The 26365-nt window shown below is 53.1% G+C and overlaps 2 protein-coding genes across 4 annotated transcripts; one reads left to right on the top strand and one right to left on the bottom strand.

The window, feature by feature from the left end:
* The first annotated feature begins 9639 nt into the window (after positions 1-9639).
* Tmem54 (transmembrane protein 54) lies at positions 9640-15674 on the top strand. Its single transcript, XM_048434327.3, has 6 exons — positions 9640-9798; positions 12082-12275; positions 14404-14463; positions 14550-14738; positions 14834-14968; positions 15348-15674. The coding sequence occupies exons 1-6, from the start codon at positions 9783-9785 to the stop codon at positions 15420-15422; spliced, it is 669 nt and encodes a 222-aa protein (XP_048290284.1). The 5' UTR covers positions 9640-9782; the 3' UTR covers positions 15423-15674.
* Positions 15621-25401, bottom strand: Hpca (hippocalcin). Of its 3 annotated transcripts, none has more exons than XM_048434328.3 (4): positions 25183-25401; positions 22113-22511; positions 16709-16814; positions 15621-16594 (listed from the first exon to the last, which is right to left on the bottom strand). In XM_048434328.3, exons 2-4 carry the CDS (start codon positions 22488-22490, stop codon positions 16497-16499), a joined length of 582 nt encoding a protein of 193 aa, XP_048290285.1. In that variant the 5' UTR covers positions 22491-22511; positions 25183-25401; the 3' UTR covers positions 15621-16496. The 3 variants fall into 3 exon arrangements, with proteins under 3 accessions (XP_048290285.1, XP_085542755.1, XP_048290286.1); XM_085686629.2 differs by lacking the exon at positions 25183-25401 and adding an exon at positions 24807-24884; XM_048434329.3 differs by lacking the exon at positions 25183-25401 and adding an exon at positions 23754-23878.
* Between the last annotated feature and the right edge of the window lie 964 nt (positions 25402-26365).

The raw sequence follows: 26365 nt of genomic DNA, 5'->3' as shown, positions 1-26365 counted from the left end.
TCTTGAACCAGCCAAACGCTGGGATGCTGTTGATGTCGTCAGTTGGCTTTTAGCATCCACACAAACTTCCTCAGTAGCGAGGGTCTGCATACAGATCAGGTCAACCAACTGCATCCATACACACATATACGTGGGGGGGGGGGGGGGGGGGGGGGGGGGTGAGGTGAGACAAGGCCATCTCATATGATAGCCTGTGAGCCACTCCAGCTGCATTCCCATGTGGGCTCATGAGCACTGAGGACGGTGATGGCTGAGCTCAGGGTTCCAGTGTGCAATCACCAGCTTCCCGGAGGTAAAGGCGGTGGTTGCAGTCAGAATGGTGTGTGCACGTGTGTGCCTGTCTGTGCACGCATATGTGTGCCCATTTTCTTGTTATTGTTGTCGATGAGGACTGAATCCAGAGCCTTCTGAACACTAAGCACATGCTTTACCAATGCACCGCCTCCCAGCTCTAACCATGAGCTTGCGGCTGAGCTCTCTGACTTCACAAACCAGTTGGATTTAGATTTTTCTGGAAAGATTGCAGTGGAAGAACTGGGATGAAGTTTATGATCTCTAACCAACCACCACCAGCTTCAGTTTTCTTGGCTGCTGGGCTTGGCTCTGTAGCTAAGTTTATGTCCGACCCCAGCAGCACCTGCCCACCCCAAGTTCATCACACGCTCGCTTCCGGTCTTCACGGACAAACCACAGGCCCTCTGGCCACATTCTGCAGAATTACGTTCAGGTTATGCCTCCAAGATGTGTATGGAACAGATTGCAGGGCCCTGAGGAGTCCCACGGCCAGACGTGAAAAGAGCAGGCTCCATGCTCAGCTCCCAAATCCCACACGGTACCCTCTTCCCACTCTTGAGTGTCTTGAGGCATCGTGGGTGGAAAGCGAACATCCGTGAAGGTGCTGACACTGTGTGGTTGGGTTCTGAAGCCTGAGTTGTAGATGCACAGAAACTGGCAGTCACAGAAGGGCCAGCAGCTCGGGAAACCCAGCCCTCCTCCAAACCTGCGCTGCAAATGCCACTCAGCTTCACTTTGAAGTCTGCGCATGTGCAGCAGGTGCAGCCACCTCTAGTCCTAGGCTCCACTCTCGGCTTTGCCTGGCCTCAGGTACTTGAGGAAGCAAGTTCGTTGCTAATGGGGTGCAGGCGGCTTCACTCTGAGCTTAACCTACTTGCTGTTGCTATAACAGAGGGCATGACTCTGAAAAATCTACAAAAAAGAGATTCGTTTCTTACACTTCTGAAGGTCGGTATGTCCATGACTAAGAAGCTTGTATGTGGCAAGGCAGTGTCCCTCTCCTCTCCTCTCCTCCCCTCTCCTCTCCTCCCCTCCCCTCCCCTCTCCTCCCCTCTCCTCTCCTCTCCTCTCCTCCCCTCTCCTCTCCTCCCCTCCCCTCCCCTCCCCTCCCCTCTCCTCTCCTCTCCTCCCCTCCCCTCTCCTCCCCTCCCCTCCCCTCCCCTCCCCTCTCCTCTCCTCTCCTCTCCTCCCCTCCCCTCCCCTCTCCTCTCCTCTCCTCCCCTCCCCTCCCCTATCCTCCCCTCCCCTCTCCTCTCCTCCCCTCCCCTCTCCCTCCCCTCCCCTCTCCTCTCCTCCCCTCCCCTCCCCTCCTCTTCTCTCACCTCCCCTCCCCTCCCCTCTCACCTCCCCTCCCCTCCTGTCTCTCTGTCAATAGGTAGATCAGGCTAGCCTTGGACCTCACTATACATCCAAGGATGACCCTGAACTCCTAACCCTCCTGCCCCCATCTCCCAAATGCTGGGGTTACAGGTGTGCACTTCCACACCCAGTCTGTGTAGCTGTGGAGATCCATCCAACCCAGACTTTAATTCACGCTAGGCAAGTACTCTTACCAATGGAGCCATATCCCCAGACCAAAGCAAAGGCTGCCATATTGTGTTGTTATACAGCATGTGAGGGAGGGAGAGAAAACAAGAGAATCAGAGATGAAGTTTACAGCAGATAGGGGTTCTGTGTGTTTCCCTGCATGTCCCTGGCTGTCCTGGAGCTCACTCTGCAGGCCAGGCTGGTCTCAAATACAGTGTGTGCTTTGGGGGACACATTCAAACCACAGCACAGGCCTTGTGCCAGGGCACAGAAATTGCTACCCATAAACTAGCCCAGACAATGTCACCACGGAGATCATTCACAGCAACATGGCACCTGAAACCCTTGGTGCCAATGGGAGAGTATCAGTTTTCTTTTCTCTCAGCCCTTAACCGAGAGGCAGGGTGGGGAAGCAGCCAGTAACGGGGGCGGGGGGGGGGGGGGAAGCAGCTAGCGACTAAGCTGTTGAGGTGGGGTGAGGGGGAGCAGCCAGTGACCCAAGACAGGAGAGGGAGCAGCCAGCGAGGGCGCAAAGGTGGAGAGCCAGAACAGCATCACGGAAGCCAAGTGGGCAAGGGTTCCAGCAGGGCAGCTCAGCAGCTGACATGGGAGACAGGTCAGGTCGGCTGAGCTGGATTTGCCGTGAGAGAAAGTGGTAAGTTTAGAGAATGCAATTCCAGAAGAGGAGGCACAGAAACTGACTTCCCCTTGCTGAGGAGGGAGTGGGAGGTGAGGAAGGGAGACAGCCGCTCTCTGCTCCCTGCTCCGTCTTTTAATGAAAAAGCCTTAAACGGTACAGAGAGAGCACAGTGTAAGCAAAGGGAGGGACGTGGGTCTTTGGTCCTGAGAAGATGGAGAGATGACCTTCCAGAAGGGTCGGCTATGGTCTCCTCCCTGCTCAGCAACTAAAAAGCTAGTTGATTGACTGAGAAAACACGAAATTCCTACTATAGAACGGGGAGGGGGCATAGCTTTGCCTCCTTCTCTCATTGTGTAGGTTCCGGTCTCTGAGGCCACAGGTAATGTCACTCTGAGAGTTGTAAGGCTAAAGAACACAACTTGGGGTAGTGAGATGGATCAGCAAGCAAAGGTGCTTGCCGCCAAACCTGAGGACCTGAGTTCAAGGCCCAGGACCCACATGATAGGAGAGCACCAACTCCTGCAAGTTGTCCTGTGAGCTGAGGCACATGTACACATACACACACACACACACACACACACACACACACACGAGTAAATGTAAAGAAAAAATCTACAAAGAACAAAACTTGAGCAATTAACAGAAACCGTGAACTTTTTGAGAAGACTATACAGACTGCTCTTTCCTGAGGTTTCTAAGTAGAAAAGACAGAATGGATTTTTCCAGAGGTCATTAGGTAGCCAGTGGCTATCTAGGGTTAAAGGTGCCAGGGGCTGAGGGTGAGACTCAGTGGTAGGGTGTTTCCCTTGCATCCACGGGCTCTAGCCATTCCCAGCACTGCAAAAAAGTTTTAAAAAATGCGGGGCGGGGGCAGGGCTGAGAAACAGAGAGACAGCAAAAAGCAGAGACATCATTTAAACAAAAATTACATTTACTTATTTACTCATGTTTGTGTATGTTTGTGGGCACTCGTGTGTCATGCATGGGTGTGGAGGTCAGAGGACTGGTTGAAGGAGTCGCTTGGCTCTTCCGCCATGTGGGCCCCAGGATCATACTCAGGTCATTAGGCTTGGTGGCTCGCACATTTTCCCGCTGAGCCACCTCACCGGCCATTTGTTCCTTTGTTTTTTTTAAATATTTATTTATTTATTTATTTATTATTTACACAACATTCTGTCTGCATGTATGCCTGCAGGCCAGAAGAGGGCACCAGACCTCATTACAGATGGTTGTGAGCCACCATGTGGTTGCTGGGAATTGAACTCAGGACCTCTGGAAGAGCAGGCAATGTTCTTAACCACTGAGCCATCTCTCCAGCCCTCATTTGTTCCTTTATAGTGTGTGTGAGCAACAGCACGCTTGCCCTGGTGCACAGGGGGAAGTCAGCTGTGGGTTCTGACAAGGGGGGTTAGATCATCTAGCTTGGCGGCAGGTACCTTTGCCCACCTGGTGACTAGTACCTTTGCCCACCTGGTGACTAGTACCTTTGCCCACCTGGTGACTAGTACCTTTGCCCACCTGGTGACGAGTACCTTTGCCCACCTGGTGATGGGTACCTTTGCCCCCTAAACCATCTCAATGGCCCAGACATCGCTGAACTACACCCCTGCATCAAATAAGATGAGGTTTGGAAAGGGGATTTTTCTATGGCGTTGTTTATTTGTTTGTGTTTTTCTTGCATTGCTGAGTTGGAACCCACAGTTTTTACCTGTTTCAATAAAAACCAGCTTGAAATGTGTATACACGGGGCATCTCGTACATATCTGGTTCATTACTCGTCGTCTCCCTCATCTGTCCCTCTGTCTTCATGCCAATCCATCATGGTTGTGAGGACTTTGTTATCAGAAATTGGAAAGTCTGAGTTCTCCAGCATCATTCTGGCTCCTCTGGACCTTTTGCGTTTCTGTATAAATCGCAGGAGTTGCTTGTTAGTGTCTGCAGTTGGGAGTCGACAAGGATTGTACTGAATGCACAGGCCAGTCTGGGACTACCCAGCAATGACAAGTGTTTCAGACTTCAGTCCTCAACCCTTGCTTATCTTTCCATTCATTAAGTCTTCCTTTTTGTTTTTTTAAGATAGAGGTTCTCTGTGTAGCCCTGGCTGTGCTGGAATTCACTCTGTACACCAGGCTGGCCTTAAACTCATAGAGATCAGCCTGACTCTATCTCCCAAGTGCCTGGTAGGTCTTCCTTAATTATTAAAATACTTATATTTATTGTTTTAATTGGGTGTGTGTGTGTGTGTGTGTGTGTGTGTGTGTGTGTGTGTGTGTGTGCAGGTTCCTGAGAAGGCCAGAAGAGAGCATCACATGCCTGGAACTGAAATCATAAGTTGTGAGTTCTCAGAGTTTGGGTGCTGGGAGCTGAACTCAGCCTGTGCAAGGCTCTTCACCTCTGAACTATCCAGCCCCCTGACTTTCAACTGATTGATTGATTGATTGATGTGGATAAGTGTTTTGCTTACACATATGTCTTTGTGCCACCTGTGTACCTGGTGCCCAAGGAAGCCAGAAGAGGGCATCAGACTCCATGGAACTACAATGTGTCTGCTGGGAATCACACCTGGAACCTCTGGAGGAGCAGCTGGGGCTCTCAGCAGCTGAGCTATTCTTCCGCCAGTCCCTCCCCAACTTTTTTTATATTAACTGGCAGTAAGCTGAAGAATGGCTTGCTTGCTTTATTATGTGTTTGTTTGTTTGTTTGTTTGCTTATGGCTTGAGATAGAATCTTGCTGTGTAGTCTGGACTGACCTGAAACTTTCAGTCCTCCTGCCTTGGTCTCCTGCAAGCTGTGGGGTGTGCTGTTTACACAGAGGAAGTGTGGGTTTGTGCTTGGCGATGGATAATAATGATTGTCAACTTGGCACAGGCTAGAGTCACCAAAGACGAGCCTCTGAGTGTGCTGGCGGGTGAGTCTCTAGGTTAAGCCCAGCCCAAGTGGGTGATGCCGTTTCATGGGCTGGGGTCCTGGAATGAATCAAAAGGAGAAAGCAAGCCGAATTCTTTCTGCCTCTTGACCGAATGCAACGTGACCAGCTCTTGTTGCTATAGCTTGGGTACCATGCTGGGCTGTGCCTGCTGTGAGCCAGTAGAAGCTCTTCCTCCTTTAAGTTTTGAAGTATTTTGTCCCTGAAATGAGACAAGTCACCAATGCAGCTGTTATAGTGAGACCATGTGAACTGCACATGGACCCACCTCCCCAGTGGGACAGCCGCCACAAGGCCACAACCTGGGATCCCTTCGTGCAAATCCACAGGGCCACACCTGGTACGATGTTCCAGGAAGAGAGCCCCATTCCTTTGTTGTGGGATGTTTTGATTGTACTCTGACCCTCCCAGGGCCACCCAATAAAGTTATACCTTCAAACAGGGAACAGAGCTAGCGACTAACTGATGGAATTGGCCGTAGAGAAGTCAGCAATTTGGATAGAAAAGACACACCGGAAGAAAAGAGCAGGGAAGAGAGTTTGGCTGCTGCTTCTCGGTTCTGGGATGAGGGGAAGAGACATGTCTTTTGCGGTGTCTCTGGCTAAATAGCAAGATCAACCAGTTGCTATTCAGCCTCTCTGAGCTAGCACGTTTTCACCCTAGCCTTTGACTTCTGAGTCTTATTGATAAACGGAATGACAGAGATTTAATTTAAAACTATGTGTCTTGGGCTGGAGAGATGACTCAGAGGTTAAGAGCATTGCCTGCTCTTCCAAAGGTCCTGAGTTCAATTCCCAGCAACCACATGGTGGCTCACGACCATCTGTAATGGGGTCTGCTGCCCTCTTCTGGCCTGCAGGCATACACACAGACAGAATATTGTATACATAACATATATATGCATATGCATATATATATATATATATATATATATATATATATATATATATATATATATATACACACACACACTATGTGTCTTGGTGGCGGCAGAGCCAGGGAGTGAGGGACTAGGAGCCCCACCAGGCTGCAGCCTGAGTGGCCATTGGGGTACTGACTGAGGGACTGTGGGGTGGCAGGCGATAATTAAAATATCGGCAGATTCACGTGCACCCAGCAAGCTGACTGAAAAACATCAGTCCTTGTGTTCACCTGGCCTGGTTTCACTCTTCGCACCTCTCAAGCCATCAATGCCCCAGAAATGACCAAGCCAAGAGGAAGACACATTACCGTCTCCTTTGACCAGGACACTGAGGCCCCAGCAGTGACAGGGAGCTGATAGAAGACCACGGTGAAGTTGGTAAGAGGCAAGACAGCAAAGCTCTGGCCTGCAGGCTTCTTGTCTTTAGTGTTTTTCCTGAATGTGAGGCAGTGTGTGGAGAGATAGGCGGAGGCAAGGGTCACATGTTGCTGGGACAACGAACTTTAGTCGCCAGGAAAGGAACCGGTGATAACCTCGGGCCACTAAACTTGGATGTTAACTGGAAAACTACAGGCTAGTGAAGCACGTGGAGCCACAGGTTTTCCCCCTCAGAGGCCCTAGGACTGGGAACAGCTTTCAGGCTACGGCTCCCTTGATCCTTCACTACACACTCAGAAGTGAGGAACTTTCTAGCAGGCAGGCTTGGAGTCAAGCTGTAGCTCTGACTGTGCTGTATGTAGGGAGAGGGCGGGAAAGCCCTCCCTCTTCTTATCTGTAAAACTGGGTGATATCTTTAAGTCTGTTGTGCTAGGGACACAAAGAAACCATGTATGCATCTGATAACAAAGGCATTTAAATCTATCTATTTATTTATTTTCATGTGTATATAGATGTACACACGAGAATTCATGTACCCACACGTGTGCAGTGTCCTCCAAGGTCAGAAAAGGGCATCAGATCCCCTAGAGCTGGGGTTACAGATGGTTGTGAGCTACCTTGTAGGTGTTGGGAGATTAAAACCAGATCTTCTGCAAGAGCGTGTGATGTTAACCACTGAGCCATCTCTCCAGCCCTAGCAAAGACACTCAAAAGGCCCTGTCACTAACCCAAACCCAGAAGTTCCAGCCATCCTCAGTTCCCTGTACTGATGGAGAAACACCACGTATTCCCATACCTGAAGTTTGACATTAGCATCAAAGTGACCACAGGCACTCCTCAGGGCAGCCCTGGGAGGTGGGTTCTGCTGTATAAGAGCTGTTGGTGGAGCTGGGGTAGAGGGAAGTGTGAGTGTGAGGGAGCCCCCCGCTTTTTTTCAGCAAGAGCAAGACACAAATAAATGTTTCTTGCAAGATTCCAACAGCATATCCGTGTAAAAGGCAAAGAGCAGCAGGCCTTCCTGCCCTGCTCCAGCCCTGCCCTGCGGTTATCGCTCTGGTGTCCTGCTTCTTTTAGCAGCAGCTCCCACATCCACAGACATCATCACAATCGCATCTCCTGCAGGATAAAGACCTAAACATAGAGTTGCCGAGCCGCAATTATGAGCATGCAACCATTTGCAATGGGGCTAAGTGCTGCCCAAGTGACCGCTAAAAGGTCCCCATGTACAAGGCGTTTAATGTCCACGAGGGAGGGCGCCAGCTGATGGCTTAATGACCTATCTCCATCTTCCCTTTCCTCCAGCGAGTCTGTCTCCCTATCCTTCACCCACTGCAGTGCCCGCTGCAGACATCAGCTGATAAGAAAGCTATCCGCTGAGAGTGGCCAGAGCAGCCTGCCTGACCTGTGCTTGTCCCAGTGTCAGAGGCTTCCAAGCAGAAGTGGCTTGCTTCCCTCCACCCCCCTCCCCCACTGCTAATGTGTTTTCCAAACTCCAGAAGTTGGACCTGCTGGTCCAGTGACACAAGGCACACAGACACAATCACCAGATGCCTGAGACCCTATAGATGCCAGGCCAGCCTCTACCATGAAGACCACTGACTGATGCGATACAGAATGTGGACGAGGGTGTGGTACCACCGGTTACCTCCCAGAGGTCTGCTGCGAAGACCTCAGCGGTCCAGGGAGGTGGCCATCCCATAGCCAAGGCAGAGTGCTTGGTAGAGACCCGCTCCTACTTGCTCGCCATTCTGACTAAGTGGTCCTAGGTGAATGCCCAGCTATCTGAACCCAAGAAGGAGCACAAGACTTGTGTGTGCAGCAGGGATGTTGTATGTGCAGTAGGGATGTGCAGCAGGGATGCAGCAAGGGCCAGCTATAGCCATCCTGGTACTTGATGGAACCCAAAGCTCAATGACAGCTAAAATCAGCAAAGTTCCTACTGTGTCCAGTTGTCTCTATGCTTAATCGGCAATGGGCATTCATTTCTTCAAGATTTATTTGTATTAGCTTATGAGTGTTTCACCTGCATGTGCATCTGTGCACCTCACGTATGTCTGGTGCCTGAGCAGGTGGTAAACCTTCATGTGGGTGCTCAGAATCAAACCTGGACCCTTTGCAACAAGTGCTGTTAACCACTGAGCCATCTCTCCAGCAGCCACAGTAGGTTTCTCTGAGTTCAAGGCCAGCCTGGTCTACATGGTGAGTTCCAGGACAGTCAGGCTACATAATGAGACCGTGTCTAAGTGTGTGTGTGTGTGTGCGTGCGCGCACGTGCACACGTGCTATAGTTTGTTAGTGCCTTACAGTGCTCCATGGGAGGTCAGAGGACTACTTTCAGGGATCAGGTCTCTCCTCCCATCACGTGGCTCCTAGAAATGGAACTCAGGTCTTTAGGCTAGTGGCAAGGGACTTTACTGGCTGGATCATCTCATTGGTCCGCAAATTATTATTCTTGGTTTTCCAAGCAGAAAACGAAGCCCCCTCTCCCCCACGCCAAACACACATAACCACCAAGACAGAAAAGAAAAGTCCCTTGCTCAACATGGAAGACCTGATTTAGACCCAGGGCTTTCTTTGTCAGCGAAAGGAAGGCCCAGGGAGAAAAAGTGATTGATATGAAGTAGATTAAAAGACCCTGGTCTTCCGGACCGCGCTTTCACCACCCACGGCTGCCCCTGCTCACTCCCAGCTTTCATCCTGAAGATTTTTTCGCCCAGGTGCCCCCCGGGTCGAGGTGATCTCTACGGGTACACTTACATCACCACCGCAAGCCCGGGCAATGGCGACCCCTTGGAGCGTCGAGATTTCCAGTGGCGGAATGGGCGTGCGAGGGAAAACGAGGGCGACTTGGCGCCCGGCACCTGGCTCCGCGGTAGGGGCGGGGCTGTGACTCAGCCGCACAGCCCCGGGGTCGCCCAGCCGGTCAGACCGGCCTCGGCAGCGCGAGCGGGGCGCCGGACTGGGCGGCCCAAGGGGTGCAGGGAAAGGAGGCCGCCGGGCGCCTGCTCGGGCGGGTAGAGGAGCGGAGGCCACGGGTGAGCAGGATGGGAGCGAGACCCCGCTGACGCCGGCTGGGGCCACTGGCTGGGAGCGACATGTGTCTGCGCATCGGTGAGCGAGGGCTCACGGGAGGCCCATTTCTGGGGGGACCCAACCCGAAGCCAGGTCACCTGCTCCATCACGTCCTTGCCTGCAGCAGGTCACTTTACTCTCAGCCTCAGTTTCCCCCAGAAGTAAGATGGCGGTGGGGTGGCAAGCGGCTAGGTTATATTTTTCTTTTTTCGGTGTGGGCTAGGCAAGTGCTCTACCATGGACACCAGCCCCAAAGTTTCGAGACAGCGAAGTCACTCAGGGACTAGCCTGGAAATCAGTTCTTAGCTCACTCTCACTTTGAACTCTGGATCCTCCTGCCCCAACCTAAGTAGCTGAGACTAGATTTGTGCCACTGAGGCCCAGCTCTTGATTAGGCCTCGTTTTGATGTGGCCGGTAGCATCTCCACCTCTTGGTTCTATATTCCTTTCTAAGAGGCAAAACTAGGCTCCAAGACTCGCAGATGGGAGAAGGATGCTGGAGATGCAGAGACAGGGATCCGGGGTCCATGGATTTGGGTCCTTAGCCTTATGGAGGTCCCATTTCCATATCCTTCTCTCACCCAGCCAGGTTGAAGGGAAAGACCAGTCAACCCGGCTCACCAACGGAGAAGACCCTCCCCCACCCCCCATTCCCCGGGCAAACCCTCTGTTTGGGGTCTAAGTTCCCACTCTTCAGCATACACAGCCGGTTTCTTCTTTGTAAAATAGGGACAGTTGTACCTGCCTCTTGACCAGGATGAAGTTGGCTCCTGATAATGAAGGCTTAGCAAACTGTGCCAGCCATATTGCCCAATGCTTCCAGCATGGGAACTGAGAAATAAAGTCTACAACTGCCCTAGGGTTTTCTGACCCGCGCGGAGGCACAACCCTGCTTCCTGTTTGACCAAAGCCTTGGTCCAGAGATGCTGCTGTTTTTGAGCCCAGCCAAAGCCCAGGAGTATCTGGGTTGCCCCTGACTGATGGGTGGGAGGATGGGGTGGGACCCGTCAGGTCTCTGGAACAGGGCTGCAAGTCCTCTTCCTGTTTGGCCAGCTGTTCATCTTCACAAGGCCTTTCCAGTTCCTCATGCTTTTCCCACCCATGGTCTGTCCTCTGCTGCTATGGCCATTCCTGGAGCCTGCAAGCTCAGGGGAGAGCTCAGGGACCAGACAGGCCAGCCCCCACCACTCCGGTTTTACGCATGGGATACCAGGTCCACAGTGAATCTGTGATTGTCTAGACAGGCTCCTCCTTGCCCCCTAAAATTGCCCACCCCCGTGTGTGTGTGTGTGTGTGTGTGTGTGTGTGTGTGTGTGTGTGAGAGAGAGAGAGAGAGAGAGAGAGAGAGAGAGAGAGAGAGAGTCTCACTCTGTAACCTATGCTAGCCCTGAACTGGCAGCAATCCTCCTGCCTCGGTCTCCTGACTACAGGGATTATGAGCCACCACTCCTGGCCCCCTGCAATCAATTGCCCTGAGAATGTCCAGCTTAAAGATTCTCCCCTCCCTACCCCCCATTTCTCGCTTTCACTCAGCAGCAGAGCTCACATATAGACGGGAACCGGGTCAAGCCTTTTCCACATGTGGGGAAACTGAGGTTTGGCAGGGATCTCAATTCAGAGTCTTTGGGAGCAGCTAAAGGAGGAAGGACCTGCTCAGTTGGGAGGGTTGCCCACACTCCAGTTTCACAGAGCTGGCTAACCTGAGAGGACCCGAGGGTCCAGGTAGCCACGTCCCTGAGGCAGGGCTAACAGCCTTTACTGTAGAGGACTTGACCACTCAGAACTTGTATCTGTTGCCGGTCTGCCTTCTGGTGCCAGCCTCAATTTAACACCCCCTGCACTAAGAGTCCCTAGGGACTCTCCCATCCACCCATGGACCCTGTCCACACCGAAAGGCAAGGACTCTTTTCCTCTCTAGGAGAGAAGTGGAGACTGACAGCTCTCACCAGGTTTCGTCTAGCAGCTGTGTGTTGAGCACTGTGTGTGCCAGGCCCGTCTCCTGGACTGACTCCTGCCCAGTACACTGTGGGCTCCTGGAAGCCTGGACAGTACCTGTGGAACTTGTAGGTGCCCTAGTGCCTGGCACGAAGCAGGCCCTCAGGAATGAATGAATGAATGAGGAAATGAATGAATGGCTCAGCGGGAGGATCATGCTGGATCCCTGCAAGTCATAACTCAGTAGCTAACAAGGACAGCTTTGTGCGTCACCTGTGTGTTTTTCCAACCTGAGAGCCCAGGGACGTCCAAGAGACGAAGAAGGGAAGCTGAGATGACCCAAAGCCTGGGTCTTCTCCTCTGTGAGCCTGACGTGTGCTCCCACAGGTGGCCTGAGTGTGGGTGAGTTCCGGAAGGTGCTGATGAAGACAGGCCTGGTGCTGGTCGTACTGGGTCATGTGAGCTTCATCGCAGCCGCCGTGCTCCATGGCACCATGCTGCGCTTCGTGGCTGCCGCCAGTGACGCCGTGGTTCTACAGTACTGCGTGGTGGACATCCTCTCTGTCACCTCTGCCATCCTGGTATGGCCTGACTGGGGGTCAGCAGGAGGGAGGGACCGGGTTTCAACCAGAGTCCCCAGCACTAACCCTAGTAGCCACCTACCAACTGTGCAAGCCCTCAAGCACTCTCTGCCTCAATTTTGTCGTCTGTAAAATAGGGGTGGTAGGAGTGTACCCAGACTGCAGAGGCCCCTAGTGGGTGTCTGAGGTCGTCCACAGAAGGTGTTGAACTGAGGGCCTGGCACACGGCTAGTGTGAACTGCTGTGACAAAGTCATGGTGTGGCAGCACAGAGGGAAGGAAGACTCCCCAGCTTAGCTGGGGAGTGCCCAAAAGGGTTTCAGGGAAGTGGAAACCTCTGAGCTGGGTATTAATGGATGAGTAGGCGTTCCCAATGGACTGTAATTATCAACCCAGGTATGTGGCATGCTGGGGCTAGCAGGCAGAGAAGCGTGCCAGGGTGGCATTCCGTGTTCAGCCTGTGGCAGGTGTCAATGTGTAGAGCTGGGAACGGCTGAGATCTGCTCTAGAGACACGGGACTAAACAATTAGACAGACGTGAGTTTAGCGCTAGAACGGATCCACATGAACCTACTTGATAACCAGCAACCAGCCATATGATACCTGGACACCTGCCCGTCTGATGAACGACTAAAGGAAGGAGCCTAGTAGACTTAGGTTTATAAAGCTCTCCTCTGTGTGACAGCTAAGGCAACTGCAGATTGGGGGATAATCTGCTCAACTTCCAGAGATTGCTGACTCCTGGCTAAGGGACTTCTCTCTGTGTGTGCTGGTCACTGCCTATAAAATGGAGCTCAGACAGCCTGCTGGCCTTTGGGTGTGGTGAGCCAGGCTCTGACCTGTAGACACCCCAGCAGCAGGAAGAGTGTTGGACTATGTCCCAGTCAATATCTGTCTTGCTCAGCAATCATCTGAAGACGACACAGATGGTGGCCAGCCCAGGGCCAGGGGGCTCCGAGCTGGATCACTTCCCTTTGCTTTCCTTCCCCAGTGAATCCTCACCACTCTCAGCTGCCCACACCTGGGGGAGGCTCACCCCACTTCCTGCTGATGGGATGCCTTCCTGTGAGGTCATCCTGCAGAGAGGGACTGAGCCCAGAGAAGCGGAGTCACTTTGTTGTGACTGCTACTATACACATCCACTACAGAGGGTGAACCTAAGAAGCTGGATAGGCTGGATAGGCTAAATGAAGCTAGTGACTTGGGGGGGGGGGGGAACAGCCTCTCGGCTAAACAGGACATGGGAGGCCCTGTCTCTGGGTGTCGAGGAGCATGAGGATGCAGGAGCAGGAAGTGTGTTCTTGGAGGGGATGCTCCGTGGGCAGCAGCAAACAGCTGTGATTGGGTGCCCGTATCCAGTGGGATGAGAGAAGACAGTGGCCCAGGACAGATAGAGAGGGACAGGGATTAGGTCATTAAGAATCTGGGGTAACCTCGGATCCTCCGAGGGGTTTCTCTATCTTTTGTGGAACTAGGGACTGAACCCAGAAGTCACACGTGCTGGGCAAGCGTTCTGTTCCCGGGCTCCATCTTCGGCTCTCTCTTGGAGAGCCTGAATTCTGTTCACAACATGTACTGTCTGTCTAGGATGGACTTCACACTAAGATGGTGACCCTGGGGTTGGCCACCTCCCATGCTTCCTCATATGGCGCTGACCCCCTCGGTACACACTGCATAGTCCTGGCCAAACTGGAACTTTTTATGTGAATCAGGCTGGCTTTAAGCGCGCCACAGTGTCCATCTGCCTCAGCGCTGGGAATACAGGCGTGTGTCACTGTGACTAATTCCTGTTTTAATCTCATTTTGAGTTTAGTTCCTCGATAGTGGAATGTGTTTCTTCTAAAGTCTTTCCCACCCCAAGGAGAAATGTCCTGTGTATCCCATGGCCTACCCCCTGGCATGTGCCTGCAAACAGGATACATAGGGCCCTGTTGGAGAGTCGCCGCTTTAGGCAGTGGGGAGCCCTGGGAGGCTGTAGGCAGTGAGAGATGACCAGGGCACAGCCCCTTTGAAGTCACAGTTAACGAGGCTGAAGCGAGCCCAGGGTGGGAGTGGGGAAGGCAGGAATAAGGAAGATGTTGGAGGGCTCTTTATCCAGTGTGTGTCTGACCATATGACTTCTCCCACAGGTCATCATCGCCGGGATCACAGCTGTCGTCCTGTCCCGCTACCTCCCCAGCACCCCCTTGGTATGTGGCACCTCCTCGGATGGGACCGTGGGTTGGGTCAGCAACCCCCTTGCGGCCAAGCACTGACCAATACTCTCCATACCTAGCGCTGGGCTGTGTTTAGCTTGAATGTGGCCTGTGCTGTCCTTTCTCTGACCTGCGCCCTTGGGCTCCTGGCCTCCATCGCCGTGACTTTTGCCACCCAGGGCCGGGCGCTACTGGCAGCCTGTACTTTTGAGAGCCCTGAACTCCCAACGCTGGCACCTGACTGTCCTTTTGACCCTACTCGAATTTACGTGAGTGCCTCAGCCTTGGGAGGGGGCTGGGAAGGGCTCTTGGGATCCCTGCACCCCTGTCCCTAAGAAGATGCTTGTGCCCCTGTCCCCTGCAGAGTTCTAGCCTGTGCCTCTGGGCCATTTCTCTCATGCTCTGTGTGGCGGAGAGCGTGTCTGCCCTGCGCTGTGCCCAGCTTGTGCATCGACTGCTGGAACTGAGACCTTGGTGGGGGAAAAGCTGCCACCACACGGTGAGTCCCCTCCATAGTGCTGGGAAGTCCCTGCTGGAATCCCTGGCTGGTCAGCCCCACCCACCTCTGAACAGGGCCTCAGATAACTGGGGCAAAAGTTTGCTAACCGCCACCAAAGGGCTCCAAAGTCCAGGGAAGCCAGAGCTGCCAGCTAAGTCAGACAGCTATATCTGACCCTCCCGATCTTGAGGGGAAGCATGAGTTTTGGGTGTTCAAACAGGAGACACTCGGGAGTCTGGCCTGTCTTGAGTGTGTGGCAGTGATGTCCTCTTCCATACCCCAGAAGCCTCTAGTCCTCCCTGCCTCCAGTTTGGGGGCATCCTGGAGATAGAGACCCCAGTCCATACCCAGAAAAACAAACAGGTTTTTGTGTCTGCAGATGCAAACGAGCCCAGAGCCCCTGGATGGCCATGACCTACTGAGCTGCGCTAGCTCTGTGCAGCTGACCATCTGACACCTCAATGGGGCCATGACTACTGAGGCACGTGACCAAGTCTGGACATATGACCAAGCCTGCACTGACCAGTGCCCAGGAAGCCATGGAAGAAGCCTAGATGAATCCAGGATTCCCAGAGCAGGCCCAAGAGGGCTCAATGGACCCCTGGGGACCTGGAAGAGGGCTTTGAATGCCCTCCCTGGCCACCCGGCACTCTGCACTGAAACAAGACTTTATTTGGAAGTTATTAAAAAGAACAGAGATGCTCCATGTGCTGCATGCAGAGGGAGATGGGGGCTTTGCCAGGGGCCTGCATGTCTTTCCTACACAGAATGCTGTGGAGGGACTCTGCCCATGTCTGTGTGCGCGAGCAAGCGTGCGTGCGTGCGTGCGTGTGTGTGTGTGTGTGTGTGTGTGCATGCGTGCGTGTGTGTGTGTGTGTGTGTGTGTGTGAGGGGGGTCGCACGTGTGAGTGAAATAGGGTGAAATACAGAATACAGAGTGGTTATATCTGTGATCGTCCAAATGCTAAGAGGCAGGCTGGGTTTGGGGACCCCCCCAGTTGGAACCCTGGGAGATCTTTTTTTACCATGGTCTCTAGCCACCAAGAGCTAGGACAGGAAGTATTCTGCAGGGAATTACATCAGGGAATTTCCTCAAAGCCCCACAGCCCAAGAATCTGCTATATCTCCCCCACCAAACCAAAAGACTTCACCTGGGCACCTCTCCACCTCCCTCCAGGCTAAGGGTCACCCAAAGGGAATGTCCCCCAACCCCCGTGTTGTAGAAGGGCCTCAGGTCTGTGGGTTGGTAGAAGGTGATCCAACCGTCTGAATAAAGAATACGGAACAGGGACAGAAAAAAACCAGAGTCATCTCAGTCCCACTAAGGAAGATTCTGCCTCATGGGCCGTGGGTCCTAACGGCTGTCTTGCTTAGCCCCTTCCTTGCAGGGTTTGCTTCTCCAGAGGCCTCCCACAGTGCATACCCCAGAAGGGGGTCCCTAGTCTGGCCCCCAGCTTGGACAGACACGAGGGAGAGGAAGCAGAGGGCCGGTGAAGGCAGGGAGGCGGCGAGCTGGTTCCTCCCCAGCTCAGAACTGGGAGGCGCTGCTGGGGTCGCACTGCAGCAGGCGCACGATCGATGGGTCGCTTTTGGCCCCACGGATGAACTCCTCCAGCGACAGCTTGCCTGCGGGGTCAAGGGAGGGCTGTCAGTGAGGAGAAGGCGGCCACAAAGCCAGGCAGGTGGTGGCAGGCGGTGCGGGAGAGGGAAGAAGGGAGGCCGCCCACCCCTGACACTCACCGTCATTGTTTGTGTCCATTTGGCGGAAGATTTTCTCAGTCCTCTTTTCCGGGGTCGATTCGTCCTCGGGCATCTTCATCACGGACGAAACCATCTTGTAAATGGCCTGTGGGGTTGGGTTCGGGAGTGAGAGGAGACCACTTAAGGCCCCATCCGATCTCGTTCTCTATAGACATCGCAAGGTCGTGCTCCTCTGGCCATGGAGGATGGAAGGAAAATTAGGAAAAGGCTTTCAAGAAGCGGGTGTTAACTTAAGAGTGCCCTGGACCAGGTCCCTTGGAGAACCAGATGGGAAATGCTGATAGAGATAACAGACAAAGGCACTGCAAACTGCAACCCCAGGTGGATACCAAGAATCTGGAGTGCACAGAGTCAAGAGAGATGTTGGAGGACATCGAAGTGCAGATAGCAAAGGGCGTAGAACAGCAGGGTGCTTGGTGGTAGTGGTGGTGGGGGAATAAGGGCCGAGTTAGCACTCTCATTCAGTGACCAACAGGGGGCGCTGAGGGAGATGGCACTAGACTGCGCTGCGGTCTGTGGCCGGCAGGGGGCGCAGAACGCCAAGGCAAGCTGGGACCCAGAAGGGGCGGGAACATTATGCAAACGAATGCAAATGAGCACCTGCCACGGGGTCAGGGACAGCCTGAGCTCTGCTGGGCTGAGGGCGGCAGCTGCCACGTGTAGGTGCTCCAGAGGCACCAAGAAGGAGAGTTTTTTGAGCTAAATGTACAGATCATGTAGTGCTAGACCTGTGCCATGGGCTGTTTCTGCTCCCTGGAGTTCAGAGATCGGACTAGCCACGTCAAACCTTCAACTCCTCCAAGAAAGCTCCCCTTCTTCCCCACGCCGTAACCCTCCCCACCCCCTTCGTGTCCAGCTTTATCTCTGAACTACTCTTTTCTAGCCTCTCCTTCAAGTTTGTCCCACACACTGCCTCTGACCGCTCTTTCCAAATACTAATCTCCACTACCATGTTCCCAAACCAGCAGGCCATCCCCTCGCTCCCAGCACACACAGACCTCCCTCTAGGCCCATGGTGCACTGGTTTCTTAAGGATGCTGCCTCCCACTCTTCCCTGGGGTTCAGTTTACAATGCTTTCCAAGCAAGATCATCCGAGATCCCGCAGGGGTCAGGGTACATCGGCTGCACAGACCCCTGGGGCTTTCCCTTTGAGGGCATATCTCAGGAAGTAACTAATTCCTTAGCGGACTGTGCCACCGTTCAGATAAGAACAGCGACTCTAGCTACTTCTATGATTCCCAAATTCCAGTACAGTGCCTTGGCACATGGCAGGGAACTCCCTGTTTAAAGGTCATTGTCACCTCCCACCATGCTCTGTACCAAGTCCAAACCATTTGTTTTTGGCATTCAAGATACTTCACAAGCTGTCCAATGCTGGCCTCGCCACCACCAGGCCCCGCTGGAGGGGTAATTCTGCTACAACGGGGCCTTTCAGATTCCCCAGCATTTGCAGGCGCTGCCTGAAATAATATGAGCTTACCCTTTATCATGCAAGCATTGTGCGCCAGGTCCTATGTGCAGGAATTTAGTTTTGGTTTTCTTTCTTGTTCTGATTTTAGTTGGTTGGTTGGTTTGGTTTGGTTTTTGAGGCAGGATTTCTCTGCATAGCCCTGGCTGTCCTAGAACTCACTCTGTAGACCAGGCTGGCCTCAAACTCGGGGACCCCCTATCTCTGCATTCTGAGTGCTGGGACTAAATGTGTAATGCCTCAGTACCTGGCATACATGTAGGATTTCCAAACTGTACATCAGCTCGGAAAATCTGGTATCAAATCTCCCTTTTCCTGGATAAGACACCAGTGTTTGGGAAGGGAACTGATGGAAGGCACCAACCAGATCAGGGCTTACTCCCTCTTAGCTGCTGGACGGATGCTTGGACAGTTTGGAGTGATGGCCCGCAGGAGCTCTGGAGGGACATCCTGGTGCATTCTGCACCTTTGTGTACCCTTGGGTAAGAATTTAGCCTCTGTGAGCCTCAGGTTCCATCTGTAAAATGGAGCACTGTGTCTATCGCATCAGAATTGTTTAGCACAGTGGTTGCCAACCTTCCTAATGCTGTGACCCTCATGTTGTGGTGACCCTCAACCCTAAAAGCATTTTTGTTGCTACTTCATAACTATAATTTTACTGCTGTTTTGAATTGAAATGTAAATCTCTGTGTTTTCTGATGGTCTTGGATGAAAGACCTATGAAAGGCTCACTCGACCCCCCCCCCAGGGGTCCCGACCCACAGGTTGAGAACCACTGCTCTAGAGGAGTAAATGGGGTAGAAGAACAGAGCAGAGCCTGGCTGGAGCGAGCGATTACTACCCAGCAGCATATATGGTCATTATTCACCCACTGCGTTCTCTGCTGTTTCCATCCCATGGTCTTCCAGACGTTATATCCATCCCTCTCCCTGACCTCACCAGTGTGGCCTGTGCCTTCATCTTTCCTATCAGAGGGGGAGCCCCAAGAAGCACACTACCTCTTTCCTCCCTCTGCGCCACCAGCCAGTGTAGGGCTGGGATGAGAGGTGGACTGAGCAGTGACTTAGAGAGTGGCCCTTCTCCTTGTGACAATCCTTCTAATTAATTAATTAGATTAGATTAATTAGATTAAGTCTGGATTGCTCGCTCCGGGTTTCACTGGAGCCTACTTGTCATTAATCAGGCCCTGGAGTGCACAGTACTCTGTCTGCACCAGCTGTCTGGAGCCTCTGAACTAGCATAATGGAAGTCGGGGTCTAGAGGGCAAAAGCTGGGAAGAAGAAGAAGAAGGAAGAAGAAGAAGAAGAAGAAGAAGAGGAAGAGGAAGAGGAAGAGGAAGAAGAAGAAGAAGAAGAAGAAGAAGAAGAAGAAGAAGAAGAAGAAGAAGAAGAAGAAGAAGAAGAAGAAGAAGAAGAAGAAGAAGAAGAAGAAGGTGGTGCAAGGGTCCTTGTGGAATGGGCTAATTCATCCAAACCTAGATTTACCAGTGTGCACGTGGGAAAATATGAGCATCTCTCTGAATTCGTGGGTATCCAGCAGATCCCTAAGATCCTCCACCACGACCTTGACCCTTCCAGCAGGGACCTCCAGAGCTCCCCATCATCCTGCCTCCAAATAGGAGTTTGTGGTTCACAGGTTGCTGGGACAAATGCTGAGGCAACAAGCTACTGGCACAGGGAACACATTGCTTCCCAAGGCAGCCATGCTGCCCAAGCTAGAGGGGAGCCCGCGGGCTGGGTGAGTTGAAGCAGATATCAGAAGGGGGCCTCGTGCAAAGCTGCATGGCAGCACTTCTCAAGACACGGCTTGGGGACGCTTCCAAGGACATCTCCGCCAGTGCAGATGTGCGGAGGAAGAACGCCCGACAGTCACTAACATTTGCTGAGTACTAAGGATCTACAAAGCCCTAGATGGAGCTACCATTCCCCTTGACCTCTTTTGAAAGTAGGGGCTTGATACCCTCACATACATCATCACACATTGCTGGCAAAAAAAAAAAAAATGCTGTAAAGGTTCAGAGGAACAGTGGGCAAGAGCCACAGGTATATGGCTTTCTGCTATGGCTCAACAGGTAAAAATGTTTCTGCCAAACCTGACAGCCTAAGTTCGATCCCTGTGATCTACATGGTGGAAGGAGAGGATTGATTCCCAAAGTTTTCCTCTGACCTCCTCATGTGTGCTACGGCATGAGCATTCCATACGTACACACAAATAAATAAATATAATAAAAATTTTTTAGAGGACAGCCAGGGCTACATATATAGAGAGAGACCCTGTCTAAAAACAAATGTTTAAATTAGGCAAGGAGCCGGGTGGATAAAATAGAACCGTAGCACTCTCCACCTTCAAGGCTGAGAGGCAGTGGTTGGTTTTTTGAAATAAGTCTAATGTGTTTCATACTTAAATTTGTACTAAGGAAAGGCATGCATGACAAGTCTCTAAATCGCATCCTGCAATCAGCATCACTGTCCCTGCTCCAGTTTTATAGATGAGCAACCTAAGAGCTAAAGTTCGTCCGGAATTGGAAGCCTCGTCTCCTGGGCAGCATCCTGGAGTGATGGGCCAGCCTGGGCTCAGGCCCACTTCTGGACACCAAGCAAGTCACTCTGCCCGCCGGAGACTCATGGGGCTGCTCTAAGGATGCACTCAACTCAGGGTCTAAGTACCTCTTGCAGTACCGGGTCTGGTGATGCCTCTGTCAATTAGCTAGGAGACGGCTGGGTATGCAGATGGCATGTGAACATTACAGCCAGGTGGCCTACTCACAGACTGTGAGGTCTCCAACAAGTGCCTTCTTCCAAAGCATGCTTCCTCCTCAGTAATGAGGATCAATAAAACAGTACTCGTGGGCTGAGGAAGAGGCTCGGTGGTAGAACACTCCCTACCAGGCACAAGAACTGCGTTTGATCTGAGCACTGCAAACAGATGAATGAATGAATGAATGAATGAATGAATGAATGAATGGCAATACTGGGAATGGAGACACACACCTGTAACCCAACAGTTCAAGGGCTACGGTGGGAGGATCATGAGTTCAAATTCAGTCTGAGCTACATAGAGAGACCTATCTCCAACCAAACCAAACCAAATACAACTGGTCTAAGTCAGAAATAGCAATATGGGAAAGACAAAGCAAGAGGGGGAACTATTCCAAATTAAATCAGAATAACCAAGACGGTCATAGTGACACACTAATCCCAGCAGTCGGGATGCAGAGGCAGGCAGATCTCTGTGAATTCGAGACCATCCTAGACTATAAAGCCAGGCCAGCCAGAGCTACATAGTGAGACCTGACTAGCAAAACAGGACAACAAAATTCAATGTAGGATCCTAGATCAGGACCAGAAGGGGGGAAAAAAAGCTACGGAGAACATTCTGAAGAGAGAGGACAACAGCATACGATCTGTCTATTAGAACAGCATCGCTTCTGTGTTAAACATCTTTACTTGGATAATCATGCTATGGGTTATATAAGAGAATGTCTTTTTCCTAGGAAAGACATTCTGGACTTGAGGGGTAAAGGGTCAGTGCCGGGAGCAACCTGGAAGCAAGGCGCCCAGGCAGAGATAAAGCAATGCCAGGAAACTCTAGCAGGTGAGTGTGGGAAAAGAATACATGGGAACATCTTCAGCTTTTCTTTCTTTATTGTTGTGGGGTTGGTAGGTGAGGAGAGAGTTTCATATTGTTCAGGCTGGCCTCAAACTCATTTGGTAGCCAAGGCTGGCTTTGAACTCCTGACTCTCCTGCCTCTAACTCCATAATAGTTTTAGCTCTCAGCTTTTCTTTAAATGGAAAATCATTTCCTTCTAAAGAATTTTGTGAACGGGATGTGCCCCAGCCACTGCTGGAGGACTAGGTGGGTTGAGAGGTTAAGAAGGGTGTTCGGAGCTCCCGGCTGAGCTATGGCGGCCCACCTGCACAATCTCCAGCATCTCCTCCCGGCTGATGTAGCCGTTGCCGTCCAGGTCGTACATGCTGAAGGCCCACATGAGCTTCTGCTCCAGGCGGCCACGCGAGGTCACGCTCAGAGCGATGATGAACTCCCGGAAGTCGATGGTGCCGTCGCTGTTGGTGTCGAAGGTGCGGAAGACGTGCTCGGCGAACTTGGAGGCGTCGCCATAGGGGAAGAAGTTGGCGTAGATCTTCTTGAACTCATCCACGTTGAGGATGCCGGTGGGGCAGTCCTTGAGGAAGCCCTTGTACCACTCCTGCAGCTCCAGCTCCGAGAACTCCGTGTTCTCACGCAGATCCTGCAGCATCTCAGGCCGCAGCTTGCTGTTCTGCTTGCCCATGGCAGACGAGCCAAGTCCCACCTGGGTCCCCCCAAAGGAGGTGAAGGGGCAGAGAGCAATGGTTTTGTCTTTTTGGTCACTTGATATCACTCCAGAAGGGCCCTCAGACACAAGACACCCCAAACTCTCACTGACCCAGGAAGAGAGAGGTGGATCCTAGATGGCACAGCCTGTACCCTGCTCTGCGGCATGCTCCTCTGGAGAGCAGACAGGGAAGAAGAGGAAGGGGCTAGCTCACGCTCACTGACACCCTTTCTGGCTGTCCGCGCTAATCCTATTCACAAGTACACATTTTCGGCCTCCCGAGGGGAAATCTGGGGATTAAATCCACTTTCCATATGAGCAAGGACGCTCAGAAAATGAGATGATGTGCTTCAGGTCACAAGGCCAGTAGAGGGTGTAGCTGACCCCCAGAGTTTCCTAGAAGGTTCAGAGCAGCTTCTAAGCCTTCTTTGGTACCTGCTGCCCTCTCATAGCTTCCCAGATACCTGCTGAGCCCCGCACAGGTCCTGCAGCACAGACACTGCCAGCTTCTCTTCCTGAAGAAGTGCTCAACAAGAGGCCTGAATCTGGACCCCAGAGCCAGATCACATGAGTTCAAATCCTACCTCTCCCTCTTACCAGCTGCGTGCCTTGGGCGATTTCTTTAAACTCTCTGTCTCAACTGTAAAGTGGGCTTAATGATAGTACTTACTTCATTGGGTTATTGAAGGGATTAAATTAGTTAATACTTGTGAGCACTTAGAACCATGGCTGAGTAGTGCTACATACATGTTAAGTAAGCTAAAATGATTTACATGTCCCCAGACTCCGCCAAACTCAGGCATGATATGCAAGTGCACGTCCCCAGCACACATAGCACCACACAGGTCACTAAATGCCCTCGCGAGGTTCTGTGCCACTCACCTACCATCCTATGCCACACATGGGTCACCATGCCACCACACACAACAATCCCACTGCCCCACAACTCACACGCACTGACACATGACACCACGCACGACTCCCATACACTGCGCATCAAGACACACCAGCCCACGACCCCACATGTCTCACACATGCCATCACACGCCAACTCGCATGCTGACACCTCTCACATGGCCAGCTGCACGTGGGACCTTCAGGTACCCTTCTCATTATCTTTCTATACCTGGGGTGCTGCCAGATCCCAGGAGAGGGAGCTACAGCCCTTCCCAGACCTGCTGAGGACTCTTTTTCTCAGGGAGCCCTACCCAGCCCACCCAAACCTCTCTCAACACTCACCTTTTATCTGGTTTCAAAAGGTTCTCTCGGGGCAGGGATTACAGTGTGAGGCTGAGGACAATCAATGGAGGGGAAGTAGCCGGGCAGTCCTAGGCACAGATGTAGGGGCGTGTGCAATTGACTCCTGAGGTTGGAGATACCAGTGACACAGGGTGACGAGGGTTCCTTGTGCATGGAGGTACATGAAGCTCCGTGCACATGAGTATGGGTGCATGTTGAATGCGTTTGTTCACACATGATGTGGGTCTTGGGTTCTGCACCGCAGAAACCCTGTGCGTTTCTATGCATGTCTGTATGTGAATTCTATATGCATGTTGAGGGATTTTGCACCTGTCACAAGGAGAAGAATGTATCAGGGATCGTGAGGGGACCTGTGTCTGTCCTCAGCAGTGTGTCATGCATGTTCCTGTAAGTTGGTGCCCCCCCTTCCCAGATCAGCCTCTTCTGCCCCAGGCTGAGGAGCCAGAGAACAAGTGTGTGGGAAGGGACTGAGGAAATGCGCAGGGCTGAGCAGGGGAGCATATCCCTTACTCCCCTCCTCAAGGTCCAAGGAACTGGGTCAGCGGGGCGGGGGCAGAGCGAAGCGCCGGGCAGGAGCACTCCTCCAGGTGCCCCTTCCTCTTGGCCACCCTCGGCATTGCCTCTCCAAGCTGGAAGAAGGCTCTGTTTTCTCCGAAAAGACCCCCGGTGCCCAAAATAGGAGGAACCTCACAGCTCGATCCTAGAAACCCGCCCTAGCATCCCCTCTAAACCTCCCCCGGCTCCGGCCCTGAGCCCCCGCCTCCATCCTTCCCGCACTCGGCGCGAGGTCCCTCCTGGAGGGGGTGCCCGGGACGGACTGCGCGCGACTCCCGGGAGCCGGCCACTCGGCGGTCAGGACCCTGGAGAGCGTCGCACGATCCTCCGGGGCAACCCCGGGCTGGCAGCGCCACGGGTGGGAGGAATCCCACGAGGAACGAGGAGGAGCAGGCTGGGGAGCCCTGGACGTGGGATCCTGACTCCGGGGCTGCCCTCCCCGCATCCCCGGCCCCGGCCGGAGCGGCCCCCACTCACCCAGCGACGCCGAGACACCGACTGCGCAGGGAAGGCGGCGCTGCTGCGGCGCGCGGCGGCAGAGGCGGCCGGAGGGGCGGGAGGGACTGCGAGGGAGACGCCCCGCAGCGTTGGCCCGGGAGCCCCTCCCCTGGGGGGGTCCCCACCGGCAGTTAGGCTCCGCCCCCGCCCCCGCCCGGGAGAGGGAACGGGACGCCCCCACTGCCCCGGGTCCCCTCTCTCGGAAGCACCCCGCTGTGGGAAGAAGATCGGGACCCCCTAGTTCTGCAAGTCGACTCGGGGAGACCAAAGAAAGAAGCAGATCAGAGCCCAGGGACCGTTCTCCTAAACCGGGAACAATCCAGGGCAGTGCCACCCGCTTCCTCCCCGCCCCTACCTGGGCGCGGGGCCGCCTGTCGCTCCGAGGGCGGGATCCGATAGGCACCCTCGCTGTCCCCGCGCCTCAGCTCCGGAGCCAGTTGAGCTGGGGGCTCTTTGGAGAGGCTGAAGCGCCCATTCCCCAGTCTCGAGGTCTTCCAGGGGCCAGACACGCCCCCTGCCTACCTCCGCCTCAGAGAGCACGCCCCCTCTCCAGCCTACTACTCAGGATGTCATCCCTCACCCCTTCTAAGAATTAATCCCACCTCCATGGATGTACCTCGTTCTTCCCAGTACCCATCTCTGCAAGGCACCCTCTCCTCCCCCAGCCTCTGCGGGTGCAGGCCTGTGACCTGAGCGCGCAGAAACACATCTCCTGCGAGGGGGAGGCGCTGTTTCTGACGTGGGTAGGCCTCTTGTCTACATTCAGGACAGCTGCTCTCTAGAGACCCCGACCCCAGCACATCCCCTCCTGCCTGTATAGAGGGCTGCACCTCCCTCCTCCAGCCCTGGTAACAATCCCTATAGCTTAAATTCTGTCCTTTCTCCATCTCTAGGATATGGACCGTCTTGTGTTCTACATTGCCGATGAGGAAACTGAGACTTGCAACGTTTCATTGCTTTTTCCAATGTCTAGCTGCCAGTGAGTGAGTGGCTTAAATTCAAGAGCTCTCATTCTTCCATTTCAAAAATACTTGTCAAACATTGCTTCTGCACTCTGCACTGTTCCAGACAGCCGGGCTGCAATCATGCAGCAGAAACGGTGATAGAACACACATAGTCAGTTCTGTGGTGTCTTAGACAAGCAATTTCAAGAAAGCTTGGGACAGCGGCAGATCGAGAGTGATGGCGCTTCAGGCTGCATTCCAGGTGAGACCAGGAGTCTTAGCTGTGTGGGACACTGCGGGTCTGATGTCCACGCAAGGGGCTCACTGGAGCTTATGACATATGGAGTTATGTCAAGAGTGATAGGGTGAACCTGGTTTCCGGACCTCCTTAAGGAGGTGGCATTGATGGCATTTGTCCCTTCTTGGACAGCTCTTTCCAGAGTGTTCTTTCTACCTGTAGTTCAGATCATCCTGGCTGCCCAAGGTACCAAACAAAGCTCCCCATTAGGTGCCTAGACCAGGCCCCTCAGTCTAGCCTTCATCTCTTGTGCTTGGAGGAAAAGAGCGGGTGTACATCGACAGAGCTGGAGAGCC

Source organism: Myodes glareolus, chromosome 3, assembly GCF_982192425.1.
Source record: "Myodes glareolus chromosome 3, mMyoGla1.1, whole genome shotgun sequence".
NCBI lineage: Eukaryota > Metazoa > Chordata > Mammalia > Rodentia > Cricetidae > Myodes > Myodes glareolus.
The sequence above is the reverse complement of the archived record's forward strand: the minus strand, read 5'-3'. Positions and strand labels throughout refer to the sequence as shown.

What these genes read in the sequence shown, in the direction of transcription:
- Tmem54 (XM_048434327.3), top strand. An exon ending in CTGTCACCTCTGCCATCCTG is followed by an intron (nt 12,276 to 14,403) that starts GTATGGCCTGAC and finishes CTTCTCCCACAG; the next exon opens with GTCATCATCGCCGGGATCAC. An exon ending in TTGACCCTACTCGAATTTAC is followed by an intron (nt 14,739 to 14,833) that starts GTGAGTGCCTCA and finishes TGTCCCCTGCAG; the next exon opens with AGTTCTAGCCTGTGCCTCTG.
- Hpca (XM_048434328.3), bottom strand. Translation starts at nt 22,490, where the DNA reads ATGGGCAAGCAGAACAGCAAGCTGCGGCCTGAGATGCTGCAGGATCTG. An exon ending in AGATGCTGGAGATTGTGCAG is followed by an intron (nt 16,815 to 22,112) that starts GTGGGCCGCCAT and finishes CCAACCCCACAG; the next exon opens with GCCATTTACAAGATGGTTTC. An exon ending in AATGGACACAAACAATGACG is followed by an intron (nt 16,595 to 16,708) that starts GTGAGTGTCAGG and finishes TTGACCCCGCAG; the next exon opens with GCAAGCTGTCGCTGGAGGAG.